Here is an 18,423-nt window from a genome sequence, read left to right on the forward strand (position 1 = left end):
TTTACACCTACTGTATCCTGTACATTGTTTGAGGGAGCCCTACATTCCTTCCTGTTTTCTGAGGGAATCTCCCGCAAACTCTCCAACTCCTCCCTGTTGCTCCTTAATACCTGGCCACACCCACAGTTCCTACACTTGCACTTCTTAGCAATTCTTTACGGAGAAATGAAATGAAAATAAAAAATAAAATACTTATTGTGTGCAAAAAATGAAGGGAAAGAAATATTGTCTAGGACAGTGCACAAATATTACACGACAATGTGGTAATTAATACGGTACACTACGATACTACTTAGTTGTACTCTACATCGTAGTAGGATAAAACGTTCCGTTATTTACTGAATACCGAAAGGAATACACAGGAATTCTAAACTGCAGTTAAGCCCATCCATTGCACCATTGGTCCCGTGGGGGACACCTGTCAACCACGAATGTTTATTGGATTCTGCTCACGAAACGAATGAAGCATTCAAGAGAAGCATCATTATAGTTGGTGACAAAATGCTTGGAAGTTACCGAAAATTACGCGGGCTTCGAACAAACGAAATACCAACGGCATAAAGTAACAATAACCTGGATGCGTCTGCTGCAGGGTTAACATGGAATGAGTATCACAGCTCCCCTTTGCTCTATGCATTTAGGAGCGTTTTTTTTTTTTTCCACGTTTATTCTTTCCTCCACATCGTTTCCAGGAAGAACAGAGCACAGCCTCCTAACTCTCTCTGTCTCGAACACTGAGCCAGCCGTCTAAGTTGGCGCGCGGAAGATCATGACATAGTTCCAAAAGCTGATTGGGAATTCGCAGTTATTATAACAGCGGAACGTGTAAAGTGAGATGGAGCACATTCCAGTGCCTGTAACTGCTCTGTTAACTAATAGTAGTTTTTGGTTCAGCAATTCTTCAATAATTATTTGAGAACAGGTGAACATTTTTCGTGCAGTCTATTTCCTACATTATTTTCTAGAATATCCAGTATACACTTTCTTTTAATTATTCAGCATCACCTACTTTTGGAAACAGAATTTTTGAGTATTGAATAACTAGAAATTTCGCAAACTTTTTTCATTTTTTAAAGTTTGGAAATTCCAGAATCAACGTCTTCAATCAATCAATCAATCAATCAATCAATCAATCAATCAATCAATCAATCAATCAATCAATCAATCAATCAATCAATCAATCAATCAATCAATCAATCAATCAATCAATCAATCAATCAATCAATCAATCAATCAATCAATCAATCAATCAATCAATCAATCAATCAATCAATCAATCAATCAATCAATCAATCAATCAATCAATCAATCAATCAATCAATCAATCAATCAATCAAGATCTGCATTTATTGCAGTCGCCTTGCTGGTAGATGCCTTAGCCTTGCAAAGAATTTGAGAATTTATTGAAATCTTTCTTGGTAAGTTAGTCCAGTCCCTTGCTTCTCTAGCTATGAACGGATATTTGCCTCAATTTGTCCTCTTGAATTCCAACTTTATCATCCTACTTTTAAAACTACCACTCAAAGTTATTCGTATACTGATGTCATTCCACGTCATCTCTCCACTGACAACTCGAACATACCACTTAGTCGAGCAGCTCGTCTCCTTTCTCCCAAGTCTTCCCAGCCGAAACTTTGCAACATTTTCGTTATGCTACTCTTGTGTCGAAAATCACCCAGAACAAATCGAGCTGCTTTTCTTCAGATTTTTTCCTGTTCTCGAATGAAGTAATCCTAGTGAGGGCTCCATACACTGGAACCATACTCTAGTTGGGGTCTTACCAGAGACTTGTATGCCTTCTCCTTTACATCCTTATCATAACCATGCGCAGAGTAATCCCGTTTATGTGATTACGCTTGATGGTCGGTTACGTACGTTCCATAAAGAACCTCGAAACTCGAGTGCACCCAATATTTTGGTCGACGGTAAGAGTAGCAGAGGTCTCATTGCTGATAGAGGTAATTCGTGATATACTGTTTAACGTCCAGTTTTCCTTAAATAAACATCCCTCCGCTCGTGTCGGGCAAATGTAATGTTTCTTGAGATGTTTGAGAAGTCCTTGCCAATTATTGGATAGGAATAAAATATTATTTTATGATATTTTCGCCTTTAATCACTCTCGGTTACACAACTAAGATGCGATGACCAGGTTTGATCCTCAGCAGTTGCTCGACAACCAGATGAGAAGTAACGTGCTCTTACGAGATTATCTGAAATTGGTCAGTGTTGGGATTACAGATAAACCGAGGGACCTCAAGCAACACAATGTTCAAGAAGTAGTACGTGCAATAAGTGAGAATATACGCGGTATTTTCGTCAGTTATTGTTCATAATTCAGCTAGTTTCATCTCTATCTTTCCTTGGCTGCCAGACAATGAGGTTTTCACCTATACAAAGAAAATATCGTTATTTAATTCGGTATTGTTAATTCAGTTGTTGAATGCTGATACAGTAACAATGTGTTATTTTGTAACAATTATGGACAATAAATAATGAACCTTGGTGCAACGCGCTGATTCAGTACAATTCGCTGTTGAAGGAAGACACATGTTTTATTTTTTCAGAGCAATGCTCATCTACGTGGTGGGAGGCGTCATTCTCCTCAATATTTGCTTCTACAGCGGACTTCTCATCTATGCTACGTACCACGACTGCGATCCACTGACCACTCAGGTAAGATGCCATACTAAACTGTACCGAGCCCGGTGGCCGGCAGGGTAGGGGAGGTGTTTGTGTACAATTCCTAATCACTATATTGCGTGCCAAAAGCCTCCGCAGTGCTCACATGGAGTGAGGGCATATGACGCTGTTGATGGTGATTCGTCCGTCGGATGGGGACGTTAAGCCTTGAGCAGACCCCTTGGTGCTATTGTGCCGCCACAAGGTTTCACCCACTCCCTTCCTACTATCTTATATCACGTGACGTCATACCCCACCTCGTAGACAAACGGGACGCGGGTTGTTGGTGGAGATGTAAAGAACACAAGTTTTCTCTGAAGAGATAAGCACTCTGTACATAGCACATATAAGTAGACAGTAGGTCTGCAGCCATGAAGATGGTTTTCCGTGGTTTGTCAATTTCACACCAAGCATATGCTGGGGTCGTGTCTTAATTAAGGCCAAGGTCGCTTCGTTCCAACGCCTAGTCCTTTCCTGTCCCATCGCCGCCATAAGACCTCTCTGTGTCGGTGCGACGTAAAGCTAATTATGTTTCGTGAAGTCAAAAGTCTCTACAGTGACATCCTTTTTTCGTGATGACATTTACAAGATAATCGACTCCACTGGAAGACTTGCAGCAGCCTGCATGTGCAGCGATCTCTACACGTGTGTATTGTAGGCAATGTCCGTCAATTCGAACAAAACCGATAAACGCTTACAAACTACTGAGTTTTACCTTGTCGACCCTTTGCCTCAAATCTGCTCGTGGTAACTCTATAACCGTAAGTTACTGTGCTGAAAGGAACTAGAGTTCGGTTAATTACGGCCACACACAAACCCAGTGCATGTGTAAAGGGCTTGGAGGAAGTATTTCTTATAACAATCTAAAGATGGAGCTGTTTGTATCAACAGAAGTACCTGTAATTAAAAGAGTACCACTTTTCTTCGCTAGATACAGCTGCCTTCACTGTGTTCAGATAACTCTGTAAATATGTCAGTTGATAATACTACAATGTCAAAAGATACTTTTAACAAAATCTTAGAACCCTTAATCATATTTACACTGACTGACAGAGCAAATGCAACACCAAGAAGGAGTGGTTCGAAAGGGATGAAAGTTGGGGAAAAAACAGAGACGGCACGGACGAATAATTGATGTTTATTTCAAACCGATATGCAGGTTACACAATGCGCACGGCATCGACTCAGTAGGATGCAGGACCACCCCGAGCGGCGATGCACGCAGAAACACGTCGAGGTACAGAGTCAATAAGAGTGCGGATGGTGTCCTGAGGGATGGCTCTTCATTCTCTGTCAACCATTTGCCACAGTTGGTCGTCCGTACGAGGCTGGGGCAGAGTTTGCAAACGGCATCCAATGAGATCCCACACGTGTTCGATTGTTGAGAGATCCGGAGAGTACGCTGGCCACGGAAGCATCTGTACACCTCGTAGAGACTGTTGGGAGATGCGAGCAGTGTGTGGGCGGGCATTATCCTGCTGAAACAGAGCATTGGGTAGCCCCTGAAGGTACGGGAGTGCCACCGGCCGCAGCACATGCTGCACGTAGCGGTGGGCATTTAACGTGCCTTGAATACGCACTAGAGGTGACGTGGAATCATACGCAATAGCGCCCCAAACCATGATGCCGCGTTGTCTAGCGGTAGGGCGCTCCACAGTTACTGCCGGATTTGACCTTTCTCCACGCCGACGCCACACTCGTCTGCGGTGACTATCACTGACAGAACAGAAGCGTGACTCATCGGAGAACACGACGTTCCGCCAATCCCTCATCCAAGTCGCTCTAGCCCGGCACCATGCCAGGCGTGCACGTCTATGCTGTGGAGTCAATGGTAGTCTTCTGAGCGGACGCCGGGAGTGCAGGCCTCCTTCAACCAGTCGACGGGAAATTGTTCTGGTCGATATTGGAACAGCCAGGGTGTCTTGCACATGCTGAAGAATGGCGGTTGACGTGGCGTGCGGGGCTGCCACCGCTTGGCGGCGGATGCGCCGATCCTCGCGTGCTGACGTCACTCGGGCTGCGCGTGGACCCCTCGCACGTGCCACATGTCCCTGCGCCAACCACCTTCGCCACAGGCGCTGCACCGTGGACACATCCCTATGGGTATCGGCTGCGATTTGACGAAGCGACCAACCTGCCCTTCTCAACCCGATCACCATACCCCTCGTAAAGTCGTCTGTCTGCTGGAAATGCCTCCGTTGACGGCGGCCTGGCATTCTTAGCTATACACGTGTCCTGTGGCACACAACAACACGTTCTACAATGACTGTCGGCTGAGAAATCACGGTACGAAGTGGGCCATTCGCCAACGCCGTGTCCCATTTATCGTTCGCTACGTGCGCAGCACAGCGGCGCATTTCACATCATGAGCATACGTCAATGACGTCAGTCTACCCTGCAATTGGCATAAAGTTCTGACCACTCCTTCTTGGTGTTGCATTTGCTCTGTCAGTCAGTGTAATTGACAAAATATCCGCATGTTGTAAATATTGTGCAAAATGTTTTCCAAGGATTATTGCAAATCTGCAGATACCTTTGTGAATACCGAAAAGGTATATTTCTCAAACTTCCTGGATTAAAATCATAAACAAAGATCGTCACCAGTTGCTTGTAAGGAAGTCATTTAATGATATTTCTACCTGCAACGTTGCATAAGCCGCATCACAAGTGACGAGGAGAGATGCTTGAGGAAGGCGACCAGACAATGACAATCTCATGGTGATGGTTTACAATTTCGTGTGTGGGCGTATCGTAAAATGTTTGATAACGAACGCTGAAGCACTACTTACTCACAAGAAGATCGTGACAGATACTTATTTAGTTTTCAGTTTTCATTCATTTAGTTTGTACTGGGGTATTTGTTTCTTTGCAAATCCAAACCAAACCCCATGACACTACAGCCCTTGAAGGGCCTTGGCCTACCAAGCGACCGCTGCTCAGCCCGAACGCCTGCAGATTACGAGCTGTCGTGTGGTCAGCACGAAGAATCCTCTTGGCCGTTATTCTTGGCTTTGTAGACCGGGGTCGTTATCTCACCGTCAGATACCTCCTCAATTCTAATCACGTAGGCTGAGTGGACCTCGAGCCAGGCCTCAGGTCCAGGTAAAAATCCCTGACCTGGCCGGGAATCGAACCCGGGGCCTCCGGGTGAGAGGCAGGCACGCTACCCCTACACCACTATGTACTGTGTACTCACTTGTTTTGAAACGTTGGCACTTGCACCCTTTAGTATTCAAATTTCAGATCCACAAGCAAACTGTTCGTTATATTCTAATAATACAAAGTAATAAAGGGTTGTAATATTTTATTAATCTTTTAATTATTAGCCTCACATTTGTCTGTTAATTGAAATTACGGTTTCTCTTTATATACTTCACATGAATAAATTGACTTGAACCGGGCGATTTGGCCGTGCGCGTAGAGGCGCGCGGCTGTGAGCTTGCGTCCGGGTGATAGTAGGTTCGAATCCCACTATCGGCAGCCCTGAAGATGGTTTTCCGTGGTTTCCCATTTTCACACCAGACAAATGCTGGGGCTGTACTTAATTAAGGCCACGGTCGCTTCTTTCCAACTTCTAGACCTTTCCTATCCCATCGTCGCCATAAGACCTATCTGTGTCGGTGCGACGTAAAGCCCCTAGCAAAAAAAAAAAAAAAAAAAGACTTGACTTTTGACTTTGACTTATTTCCTTTTGATCCGTCTGGAGTACAGGGCTTCGGCGAAATTTCTTTACACAGTACGGTTCCTGGCTTTTTTCTTAACTTCACTCCAGGTCTTGTCAACCTCTACGATTTCCTTTCCAATCGTCCTCTTCCAGGTTTTCTTGGGCCGACCTCGCTTTCTGGTGGCTTGAGGGTTCACGTCCACCGCCGCCCTTCCAACAGCTCCATCGAGCTTGCTTAATGTGTGTCCAATCCAGCGCCATTTCCTCTCCCTGATCTGGATGTCAATCGGCTGCTGATTGGTCATGGCCGAAAGATCTTCATTTAAAATTTATTATGCGACGCAGACCTCTACTAATGACCACCTGCAGCTGGTTATTGATCTGTTTTGTAACTTTCCATGTTTCACAACCGTATAGAAAAATCGACTTTACATTGCTGTTGAAGAGGCGAAGCTTAGTCTTCTTGGAGATGTTTCTATTCTTCCACACGGGGTAGAGCCACGGCTTAGAACATCTTCCTCTGCTCTCCCATCCGTTGTAACTATACTTCCAAGGTAGAGGAAGGACTCAACTCGCTCAATTCCTTTCCATTTTCTGTCAAGCTGGTCATGACATCATCTCTTTAGTCTTGCTTGCGTTGATCATGGGACCTGCACGTTCCGCTTCCTTCTGCAACCTACTCAGGTTATCTTCTATGTCCCGGTACCGCTGCGCCATAAGACAAATGTCATCTGCGAAGTCAAGATCTTCAAGCCTGTCTCTCATTCCCCATTGAGTACCCCTCTTCCGTCCTCCCATTACCTTCTTCATCACACTGTCTAAGACCAGCAGGAACAGAGTGGAAGAAAGAACACACTCCTGTCTGATTCCAGACTTGACGTTTATCTTTTCTATTAGATGGAATTTCCGTATACACGAAGGTCTTCCACACGATTCTTTAATTTACAGAATCAAAGTCCACGAATGCGAGGTAGAGCTCTGCATTTGACCTCAAGCGATATTCGACTTCAGAATTTTGATTTAGCCCAAGGATCGTTTGTAGCATTTTCCTGTCTTTTATCTGGATCGTGTTTGACCGTGGTGAGATTGATCTGGACTACTTGTAATAGAGTACGATTGTTGCTGTTTGTAGCTGGCCAAGGCTAAGGATCAGCTGTTCCCGCTGATGGTGATGAAGACGCTTGGAGAGTTCCCTGGAATGCCAGGCTGTTTCGTGGCGGCCGTGTTCAGTGCAGCTCTCAGGTACATCTCTATCTCAGTATGAGTCCACGGTGAGTACTGGCACCTTCTCCAGCCTCTCAATTCTTATAAGATTCCTCATATCCTTGTCCTAAACCAAAAGTGTTAGAACATTAGAAATTTACTTTTCTTGTCCACCTCCAGTTTACTTCCAGGGTAAGGGCGGGAGATCCCTGTGTCTATCATCCTCCTCTGGCGTTAACTAGTGAACTAGAAACTCTCTCTTCAGTGACTGAAGCAAGAAAATGTTATTACATCAAGTGATCATAAACATGTGTGACGTGATGTTACCTAGCAACCGTGCAGGCTGTGGTGTGAAGTGCTGCTCTCAAGGTAACACCAAGTCACACAATTTATTACGTGATTCCTACACAAATTTTCGGATCGCTCCCCACCTCAAAGACACTTTGTAGATGTTAACTGAAGCCTAAGTGTGAGATGAGGGCGGGATGTTTCGTATCGTCATCATCCATCACCTCATCTCGTGGCCAGCCTCTAAGTGGGACATTACGGCTTTTGATTATTATTGCCAGATGATCCGCGCTGCTTCGCAGTATTCGTTATAAACAGGTCAGACCGAGCTCGATAGCTGCAGTCGCTTAAGTGCGGCCAGTATTCAGTATTCGGGAGATAGTAGGTTCGAACCTCACTGTCGGCAGCCCTGAAAATGGTTTTCCGTGGTTTCCCATTTTCATACCAGGCAAATGCTGGGGCTGTACCTTAATTAAGGCCACGGCCACTTCCTTCCCACTCCTAGCCCTTCCCTGTCCCATCGTCGCCATAAGACCTATCTGTGTCGGTGCGACGTAAAGCAACTAGCAAAAAAAAAAAAAAAAAAAAAAAAAGGTCTTATAACTCGTCCTGATGTGCCTGTCGTATTGTTTCACCTGCCCTGTCAATGGTTTTATTAACATTAAATAGAAGCGGTATGCTGCAGTTCGTAGTCAGAATTCATCCATCATGCCGTCTGTTTTCTAACCTTTATAACCTTCAGTTCTTGATGTAAAGCTTGGTATTGTGTCGTAGAACGCAATAGCAGTTCTCCTACTGTACGTAGAACGGTTGTCTTACGAGCTCATAGCTTAATCTCGAAGGAGTGTTCTTTCTTGTCAGACAGAGAACTAAGTTAAGACACGTGGTAGTGCAGCTAGGTTATAGGTGTTCCCAGATAATGTGTAAGGCGTAGGTCATGATGGAGTCTGTTTCTACGTGGACTTCTTTCTCAGCAGCATGTTAGCAAATGCAGCAGAGACAATCCGCGACACTTCCGGATTTAGCTCTGTAAAAATGGGAGACAAGTCGCAAGTGGCGCTCCTAGTGGCGTGATCTGAAAATTCGCGCTAAATTCAAATATCATTGGAAATGTATATACGGAAATGGATAAATAAATTCCGTCTAGAAAGAAAGTGTTGCTAAAATATTAACTTCAAAGTTGCTAAAGCAATTCTTGTTATACAAATGAAGAATTATTCAACAGGTTATTATTTAAAGACTGAAATTAGACATATAATCAAGATGTAAAATGGACTGCTGTGAAAGGGCTTGATCTTTCATTTATGCATTACTTTTTTAGCTTTAGCATGCCTGCCTGAACTTTCACGGCTAGATTTGTCTTCTTTTCTCTCATTTAAAAACATTGTACATCACATTAAGATACTTGTCAATAAAAATATCGGCACATTCCTTACACACACGATTCAATGAATTTATATTTAAGAGCTGGACGATTTTCCTTTTAACTTGAAGGCTCCTAACAAAAAGAAAATCTATAAATTTAGCCGCAAAAACATTCAAAATTTCCCTATAAGCAATACTTGCCATTACATTTGAAGGTTAACTGCTGCACTAATACAATAAAATAAGCTTATTATATTTTAAGCCAGTTAAAATATGGGTCGCCCAGGTCAGAAGTTTAGAAAGTAGGCCTTCTATAAAAATATCTTTGTAACTGGGAGAGTATATATGCAAAGACAGTATTTACTTATTTTCTTGTCACGAGGGAAACTGAAGAAAGACCGTGAATCCTTCTGCGCTTCATACTTATTGCAGCCAAACGCAGGACATATCTTTCCACTCACATTGACAGGTGATATAAAGGAATGGCAAACGCTACTACTTACTTATGTCAACTTAATGCAAACGCATAAATAACAGCAAAAACGTCACAAACAAATACACGTGCTCTTATGACAGAGTCAGTAACTCTCAGGTCACTCCGCTAGATAGAGCTCTAATGGCTGTCCCTCGATATCTCGCAGAGTGTCGCGTATTGTCTCTGCTGCATTTGATGTAAGTTATTAAGAACGCTGCGCCATCTGTTGAGTATATTTTGAAGCTGGGAAAGGTTGGGGAATCAAAGAGTATCTAGCAAAGAATAGTAATCTTCCGTGATCACAACAGGTGTATATTCTCTGGCATAACAGGTAGTAATCAAACATGGCTGCATGCAATGTTATTACTAAGGATGAAGATCATGTATCAGAACATTAATGAAAGTGTCAGTCGCTTAGCAACCCGCTGAGCACAGAATGTATTGCGGGCGAGGGTAAGCCTTCGCCTGCAGTTATTGGAGTGATTATTTAATCACTTTATTTGATGATTACTTAAAGTTGGCTGAACTTAGAGACCTATCAATGTCTCATGATTAACCTGCAGGTAACTGCGGAGAGAATAAAACAACAATTAAACAAATCGGTTCAGTAGGACGAAAAATCTGTTTTTAATAATAATAATGTTAATGGCTTTACGTCCCACTAACTTCTTTTTCGGTTTTCGGAGACGCCGAGGTGCCGGAATTTTGTCCCGCAGGAGTTCTTTTACGTGCCCGTAAATCTACCGACACGAGGCTGACATATTTGAGCACCTTCAAATACCACCGGACTGAGCCAGGATCGAACCTGCCATGTTGGGGTCAGAAGGCCAGCGCCTCAACCGTCTGAGCCACTCAGCCCGGCTAAATCTGTTTTTAGTAAACAATTTAAATATATTATTATTATTATTATTGTTACCGTGTTTTAGCGGTAGTTATGCGTAAAAGAAGGTGCGGGTGTGAATGGGTTTCAAGCTACGAAATTATAGTGCATGTAAAATTAATTTAAAATTTAACAAGGTTATATTTTCTTTTCAAAAACAAAGCAATAACAGACATGGCAGGTACAATGTAGCAAAACAAGGGGAGTTACAATATTTACAGGTTTTGGGCTTCACGCCCTGACTTCAGCGATCAGCTCAGTTTTACCACAAACACAAGTTTTAACAGAGGGGCAGAAAACCCCATTCATCCCTAGGAGCCCCTGGCTCCGAATTACACAGAAAAGCCTCCACGAGGCATATGAGACTCCATTTTCAAAAGAGCGATCCGCTCTTAAAATTTAAGCCTCTCAAAGGCCACACCAAACTCTACCTTCAAGCTGTCCTCTAAGGACGTATTCACAGGGGTAAAATACCCAACCTACTGAGGTCTATTACATGAAAAGGAGGTTGATTACATGACCTCTAAAATAACAATTTGAGAGGAGGCTAACCGCACTCCTGATACACTTTGATTTTTTAAAACCTACTTTGGCACTAGGCCGTTATTACAAGGGCTAATCCCATACTACAGAGGTGACTTAATAGCAATTTACATTACATTACGGAAGAATTGGTTGAGAAAATAAGTTCACCTTAAGACGATGTGAGTGGGAGCTCGAGAGGGTTAAGCACTCTCTATCCCGATATGTCGTTTTAAAATAAAATAGATACCAGTTGTTTTTACATTTTAGGAAAAGGTTACATGGTTGAACGCTTAGAACCCGCCCCGAAAGTTAAACTGCTGAGCAAGAAAAGAAAGAATTTATTAATCGGCCATTACCTTATTGTTGACCGCCGCCGAGGAAAGAGGCGCTCCCCGCCTCCTGCTATGTACTTAATACACTGAAAGATGGAACAGAAGTGGCCCGGAGACCCCAAAATCAGCAGTTTATATCCTCTCACGGAAGATTCTAGGCGTTAGGGGAAAGAAAACACCCTCCCACAAAAATTTTATTGGCTAGGGAAAAGAAACCCCTACATAGAGGAAGAAGAAACACATTATTGGTGGAAAATTAATTAAAGAAATTCGGGATTGGCTAGATCCAAAATAAGGGGAAAAAGAGGGGTATACAGCCAACTTAAACAATGACAGAAAGAAATTTAACCAAGAACAAACTCTTGAAATAAAAATTTCTCCAACAAAATAGTTCTTTGACTCCGCACTAGGTCGCACTATTGTTGATCTTCAGTAGTGTCCTCTAGAAGAGAAAGTTCACACTTCTTACTTCAAGCGAAACAAAAACACATCAAAAATGACACAGTTCACAAACTCAAAAATTTCCAGGTAGTGACATCTTCTGAGAAATTAGTAGATTAATAGTGTAGATAAAGTTCAGACTTCCTCCAGAAGAGGAGTTTCAACTGGCGCAACTTTTAAATAAACAGAGTAGAGGTGTACCGCCCGGTACAATTATTATTATTATTATTATTATTATTATTATTATTATTATTATTATTATTGTTGTTGTTCCGAGGTACCTGTGGAACAGCAGAGGTGAAAGAAGGTGCGGGGGTGAACAGGTCTCCGAATACGAAATTAAAATTAAGATAAAATTTAACAAGGTTATATTTTCTTATCAAAATCAAGAAATAACAAGCATGGCAGGTACAGAGTAGCAAGGCAACAAAAGTACAATTACAGTATTTACAGGATTTGGGCTTCGAACCCTGGACTCACAATTCTTGAGCAATTAGCCCAACTTTACGATATACACATTTCAACAAAGGGGCAGAAGACCCCTATCATGCCCAGGAGCACTTGCTCCCAATTACACAGTAAAGCCTCCTCGAGGCGCGCAGCAAACAACAAATTTTAGAAAGAGCAATCTGCTCTTAAGTACGAGCCTATCCAAGGCCACACCAAATTCCACTTTCAAGTTGTCCTCCAAGGACATGAAAACAGGGGTAAAATACCCAACCTACTGAGGCCTATTAAGTAAGGAAAGGTTAATTACGTGGCCTCTAAAATACCAACTTGAGAGGAGGCGTTCTTGCACTCCTAACACATTTTATATATAACCTACTTGGCCCTAGGCCGCTAATGCAAGGGCTAATCCCATACTAAAGAGGTGACTTTTAAAAGGAAACAACTTACATTACGTTAAGGAAGAAACGGTTGTGAAAAATAAGTTCACCTCAATGCAATATGAGTGGGAGCTTGAGAGGGTTAAGCACTCTCTATCCCAATATGTACTTAAAACAGAAAGAATTGACACCGAGTGTCTTTACATTTTTAAAGGAAAGTTACATGGAAAAGGCTTCGGACCTGCCCCGAGAGTTAAACTGCTGAGCTAGCGAGAAAAGAAGTTATTAAAAGGCCATTACCTTGTGGTTGAACTGCTGCCCGAAGAAAGAGGCGCTTCCCGCCCCTGCTACGTACTTTACACACTGAAAGATGTTACTGAAGTGGCGCGGAGACCCGAAAATCAGCAGTTTATATACTCTCGCGGAAAGTTCGAGGCGTTTCAGGAATGAGAAAACCCTCCCACAAGAATTTTATTGGCTAGGGTTAAGCAACATATCCCCGTTGAGGAAGATACACCTGATTGGTCATAAATTAATTAAAGAAATTCGGGATTGGCTAAATTCAAAACAAGGGGAAAGAAAGGGTTATACAGTCAACTTAAACAATAACAGAAAGAAATTTAACAAGGAACAAACATTTGAAATAAAAATTTCTCCAAGAAACAGTTCTTTCACTTCGCACTAGGGTGCACCATTGTAGTTCTTCAGTAGTGTCCTCTAGAAGAGAATGTTCACACTTCTTACTACAGGCAAAACAAAAATACATCGAAAACGACCCAGTTCAGAAACTTCAAAATTTCCAAGTAGTGACATCTTCTGAGAAACTTGAAAATTAACACATTAGATAAAGTTCAGACTTCCCCCAGTAGGGGAGTTTCAACTGGCGCAAAGTTTGAATTAGCGGCATGGAGGTGTATCACCCGGTACAATTATTATTATTATTATTATTATTGTATGTTGTTTAGTGCTACGAGGTACTTGCAGAAGAGGCGGAACAGGGGAGTTTGTAGTGACTTCGAGCGTTATTGGTTGCCAGACCAGTCAAGTTGCCCATGTTGGTTGTTAGAGACGTAGTCTGTGAAGTTACGAGGCCGGCTAGGTGACGTATACTCACCGACTGGGACCGTCGAGTATTGAGGAAGGAGTTTCTATAAAAATGGTATGATTTCATGTGAAACCATCACCCGTGAATTGGTCAGTACCAGTGGTTTTGCAGGTGAATGCTCAGTGGTGTGATGAGATGGGAGGGTCTTACGTTGTGTGCATTCCCAGCCTCTTCATGAATGGTTTGCGGGCAATGGTGATGGACTGAGTCTCGACTCCAGTGCTGTTCAGCATCCCCGGGATCACGGCGGTAGTCAACGAGGGGTTGTATTCTTCGTCTGCATCCCCCACCCACAGGGGGATGTGTGTTTGGTCCGCGAAAGCCATTATACACTGACTGACAGAGCAAATGCAACACCAAGAAGGAGTGGTTCGAAAGGGATGAAAGTTGGGGAAAAAACAGAGACGACACGGACGAATAATTGATGTTTATTTCAAACCGATATGCAGGTTACACAATGCGCACTGCATCGACTCAGTAGGATGTAGGACCACCGCGAGCGGCGATGCACGCAGAAACACGTCGAGGTACAGAGTCAATAAGAGTACGGATGGTGTCCTGAGGGATGGTTCTCCATTCTCTGTCAACCATTTGCCACAGTTGGTCGTCCGTACGAGGCTGGGGCAGAGTTTGCAAACGGCGTCCAATGAGATCCCACACGTGTTCGATTGGTGAGAGATCCGGAGAGTACGCTGGCCACGGAAGCATCTGTACACCTCGTAGAGCCTGTTGGGAGATGCGAGCAGTGTGTGGGCGGGCATTATCCTGCTGAAACAGAGCATTGAGCAGCCCCTGAAGTTACGGGAGTGCCGCCGGCCGCAGCACATGCTGCACGTAGCGGTGGGCATTTAATGTGCCTTGAATACGCACTAGAGGTGACGTGGAATCATACGCAATAGCGCCCCAAACCATGATGCCGCGTTGTCTAGCGGTAGGGCCCTCCACAGTTACTGCCGGATTTGACCTTTCTCTACGCCGACGCCACACTCGTCTGCGGTGACTATCACTGACAGAACAGAAGCGTGACTCATCGGAGAACACGACGTTCCGCCATTCCCTCATCCAAGTCGCTCTAGCCCGGCATCATGCCAGGCGTGCACGTCTATGCTGTGGAGTCAATGGTAGTCTTCTGAGCGGACGCCGGGAGTGCAGGCCTCCTTCAACCAATCGACGGGAAATTGTTCTGGTCGATATTGGAACAGCCAGGGTGTCTTGCACATGCTGAAGAATGGCGGTTGACGTGGCGTGCGGGGCTGCCACCGCTTGGCGGCGGATGCGCCGATTCTCGCGTACTGACGTCACTCGGGCTGCGCCTGGACCCCTCGCACGTGCCACATGTCCCTGCGCCAACCATCTTCGCCACAGGCGCTGCACCGTGGACACATCCCTATGGGTATCGGCTGCGATTTGACGAAGCGACCAACCTGCCCTTCTCAGCCCGATCACCATACCCCTCGTAAAGTCGTCTGTCTGCTGGAAATGCCTCCGTTGACGGCGGCCTGGCATTCTTAGCTATACACGTGTCCTGTGGCACACGACAACACGTTCTACAATGACTGTCGGCTGAGAAATCACGGTACGAAGTGGGCCATTCGCCAACGCCGTGTCCCATTTATCGTTCGCTACGTGCGCAGTACAGCGGCGCATTTCACATCATGAGCATACCTCAGTGACGTCAGTCTACCCTGCAATTGGCATAAAGTTCTGACCACTCCTTCTTGGTGTTGCATTTGCTCTGTCAGTCATTGTATTTCCCTCAAATCCGCCGGCAAGCTGGTTAGGACTCCCTATCCGCCACCTGGGACGCGCCACGTGGGAGTATCACCTCTCCCCTTGCTACGCCAGCGTAGTAGGTTCGTGGTTTAAAAGTAGGAAAGATCGCAATATGAAGATAAATTTGGAATTCAAGAGGATAAATTGGGGCAAATATTCGTTTATAGGAAGGGGAGTTAGGGATTGAAATAACTTACCAAGGGAGATGTTCAATAAATTTCCAATTTCTTTGCAATCATTTAAGAAAACGCTAACAATACAAAGCATAGGGAATCTGCCACTTGGACGACTACACTAAATACACATCAGTAGTGACTGATTGATTGATTGATTGATTGATTGATTGATTGATTGATTGATTGATTGATTGCTTGATTGATTGCTTGATTGATTGATTGATTGATTGATTGATTGATTGATTGATTGCAGTGCCCAGTGGCGAGTGGACGCAGTCGTCTGAAATAAGCGGCATGATTACCCCCATTACCTGAACTCACTATCTATATACATGCTAAGGATAAATAAATAAATAAATAAATAAATAAATAAATAAATAAATAAATAAATAAAACAACTCAACTGAGTTAGATCGTGAATGTAATAGTGTTGCTACATTACGTACTGTCGAATGCGAAATAGCAGTTTCCTGAGCAACTTGGTGTGGGCTGACTCCACCCTCTCGATGGTGTCGGTCAACATGGTCAAAACTGTTCCGAGGAATGGGACTCGAACCGGGTATCCACGGTGTCAGACTCGACGCCTCAACAATCAGCCCTCTCTGATCTGTGTGGTCGTACACAGTTTCTAATAATGAGTGTTCACACGGAGTGAGGGCGTATCATGCTGTTGATGGTGATTCGTCCGTCGCATGGGAACGTTATCCTTGGTGCTATTCGACAGAAGTAGGCTATGTGCCGGCACCGAGTTGCGCTCTCTCACATCCTGGTATCATATATCATGTTCACGTCAGGAAGGGCAACCGGGGTTCGCTACGAAGATTCCTGACCACAGTTGGTGGTGTTCTCAATCACCTGTGTTACTACTCCGTAGCGTAACGCTCGCCGTCTTCCGGAGGCTCGCTGTCCTGCTGCTGCCAAATGGCAAGAGGGTTGGCTCATGCAGCTCACCTCCTGTGCTGCTCCACCTCGGGACGAGGACACGAGTTTACTTTCAACAGTAACTGAACCTGAAGTCCACCTCTGCGGTGTACTGGTTAGTTTAATTAGCTGCCACCCCTGGAGGCCCGAGTTCGATTCCCGGCTCTGCTACGGCATTTTGAACGAGGTACGAGGGTGGAACAGGATCCACTCGGCCTCGGTAGGTCAACTGAGTAGAGGGTCTTTCGATTCCCACCTCAGCGATCATCGAAGTGGTTTTCCGTGGTTTCCCACTTCTCTTCCAGGGAGATACGGGGATGGTACCTGGCCGCTTCCTTCCCCCTTCAGCTCGAAAGACTTGCACCAAGCCCCTTCGGAAGTTACACGCCATTAAATCCCACGACCCCTGTTCAGCATCGCACGTTAGGTACTCGTCCTTCTCCCGAGTTGTATCCTTAGACCCAAGTCTCACGCTCCAGGACACTGCCTTTGAGGCGGTAGAGATGGGTTGTCTGTCACCCTTTCCTTTATACACAAGGGCTACTATAGCAACTCGCTATTTACTTGGTATAGCTCCTTCATGCAAACAATAATCAAATAAGTACTTCAGATAGGGTACTCTTTAATATATCCCCAGAAATCTGATCAATTCCAGCCACTTTTCTAGTTTTCAACTTTTGTGTCTTATTGTAAATGTCATTGTTGTCATACGTAAATTTTAATACTTCTTTAGCAATAGTCTCCTCCTCTATCTGGACATTGCCCGTATAACCAACAATCTTTACATACTGCTGACTGAATACTTCTGCCTTTTGAAGATCCTCACATACACACTCCCGTTGTTCATTAATTATTCCTGGAATGACCTTCTTGGAACCTGTTTCTGCCTTAAAGTACCTATACATACCCTTCCATTTTTCACTACAATTTGTATGACTGCCAATCATGCTTGCCATCATGTTATCCTTAGCTGACTTCTTTGCTAGATTCAATTTGCTAGTAAGTTCCTTCAATTTCTCCTTACTTCCACAGCCATTTCTAACTCTATTTCTTTCCAGTCTGCACCTCCTTCTTAGTCTCTTTATTTCTCTATTATAATAAGGTGGGTCTTTTCCATTCCTTACCTCCCTTAAATGTACAAACCTGTTTTCACATTCCTCAACAATTGCTTTAAACTCATCCCAGAGTCTGTTTACATTTTTATTTACCGTTTTCCACCGATCATAGTTAGTTTTTAAAAACTGCCTCATGCCTGCTTTATCAGCCATATGGTACTGCCTATCAGTCCTTGTTTTAAGACCTGCCTTTCTAACATATTTATTTTTAACTACGACAAAAACAGCTTCGTGATCACTAATGCCGTCTGTTACTTCGGTTTCTCTATAGAGCTCATCTGGTTTTACCAGCACCACATCCAGGATGTTTTTCCCATATTAACTTATTTGCCATTTGTTGGTCATGCTTCCTGTCGTTCGCATTTCCTTCCCAATGGACATTTGGTAAATTCAGATTTCCATGTTCTTACTTCTATTACAATGCTAGCAGAAGAAAATAATTCCATACAAGTACTCATCACTACAAACCATAATTAGCCCACGTTTGCTTCAATTAAATCTGTATTGACAATTTGACAAACTTAATAGGCCTATTCAATATTTTTCATGCCAATTTTTTTCGATGTTGCTCCTTTCTGTTTTGCCCATACAACATCCTTCTTCTTGTTATTTTTCTACCGCTTTTCCCACACCTGTGGGGACGCGGGTGCGAAC

The 18,423-nt window shown here is 43.8% G+C and overlaps 1 protein-coding gene across 1 annotated transcript in view; it reads left to right on the forward strand.

The window, feature by feature from the left end:
• Positions 1–18,423, forward strand: part of LOC136875812 (sodium-coupled monocarboxylate transporter 1) — a 365,001-nt gene that overhangs the window by 222,665 nt on the left and 123,913 nt on the right. The window contains exons 9-10 of the mRNA XM_067149424.2: positions 2,565–2,673; positions 7,476–7,585. Coding sequence (XP_067005525.2) covers positions 2,565–2,673; positions 7,476–7,585 — 219 coding nt within the window. The remainder of the gene's footprint in view (positions 1–2,564; positions 2,674–7,475; positions 7,586–18,423) is intronic.

This window comes from Anabrus simplex, chromosome 6, assembly GCF_040414725.1.
Source record: "Anabrus simplex isolate iqAnaSimp1 chromosome 6, ASM4041472v1, whole genome shotgun sequence".
Classification (NCBI taxonomy): domain Eukaryota; kingdom Metazoa; phylum Arthropoda; class Insecta; order Orthoptera; family Tettigoniidae; genus Anabrus; species Anabrus simplex.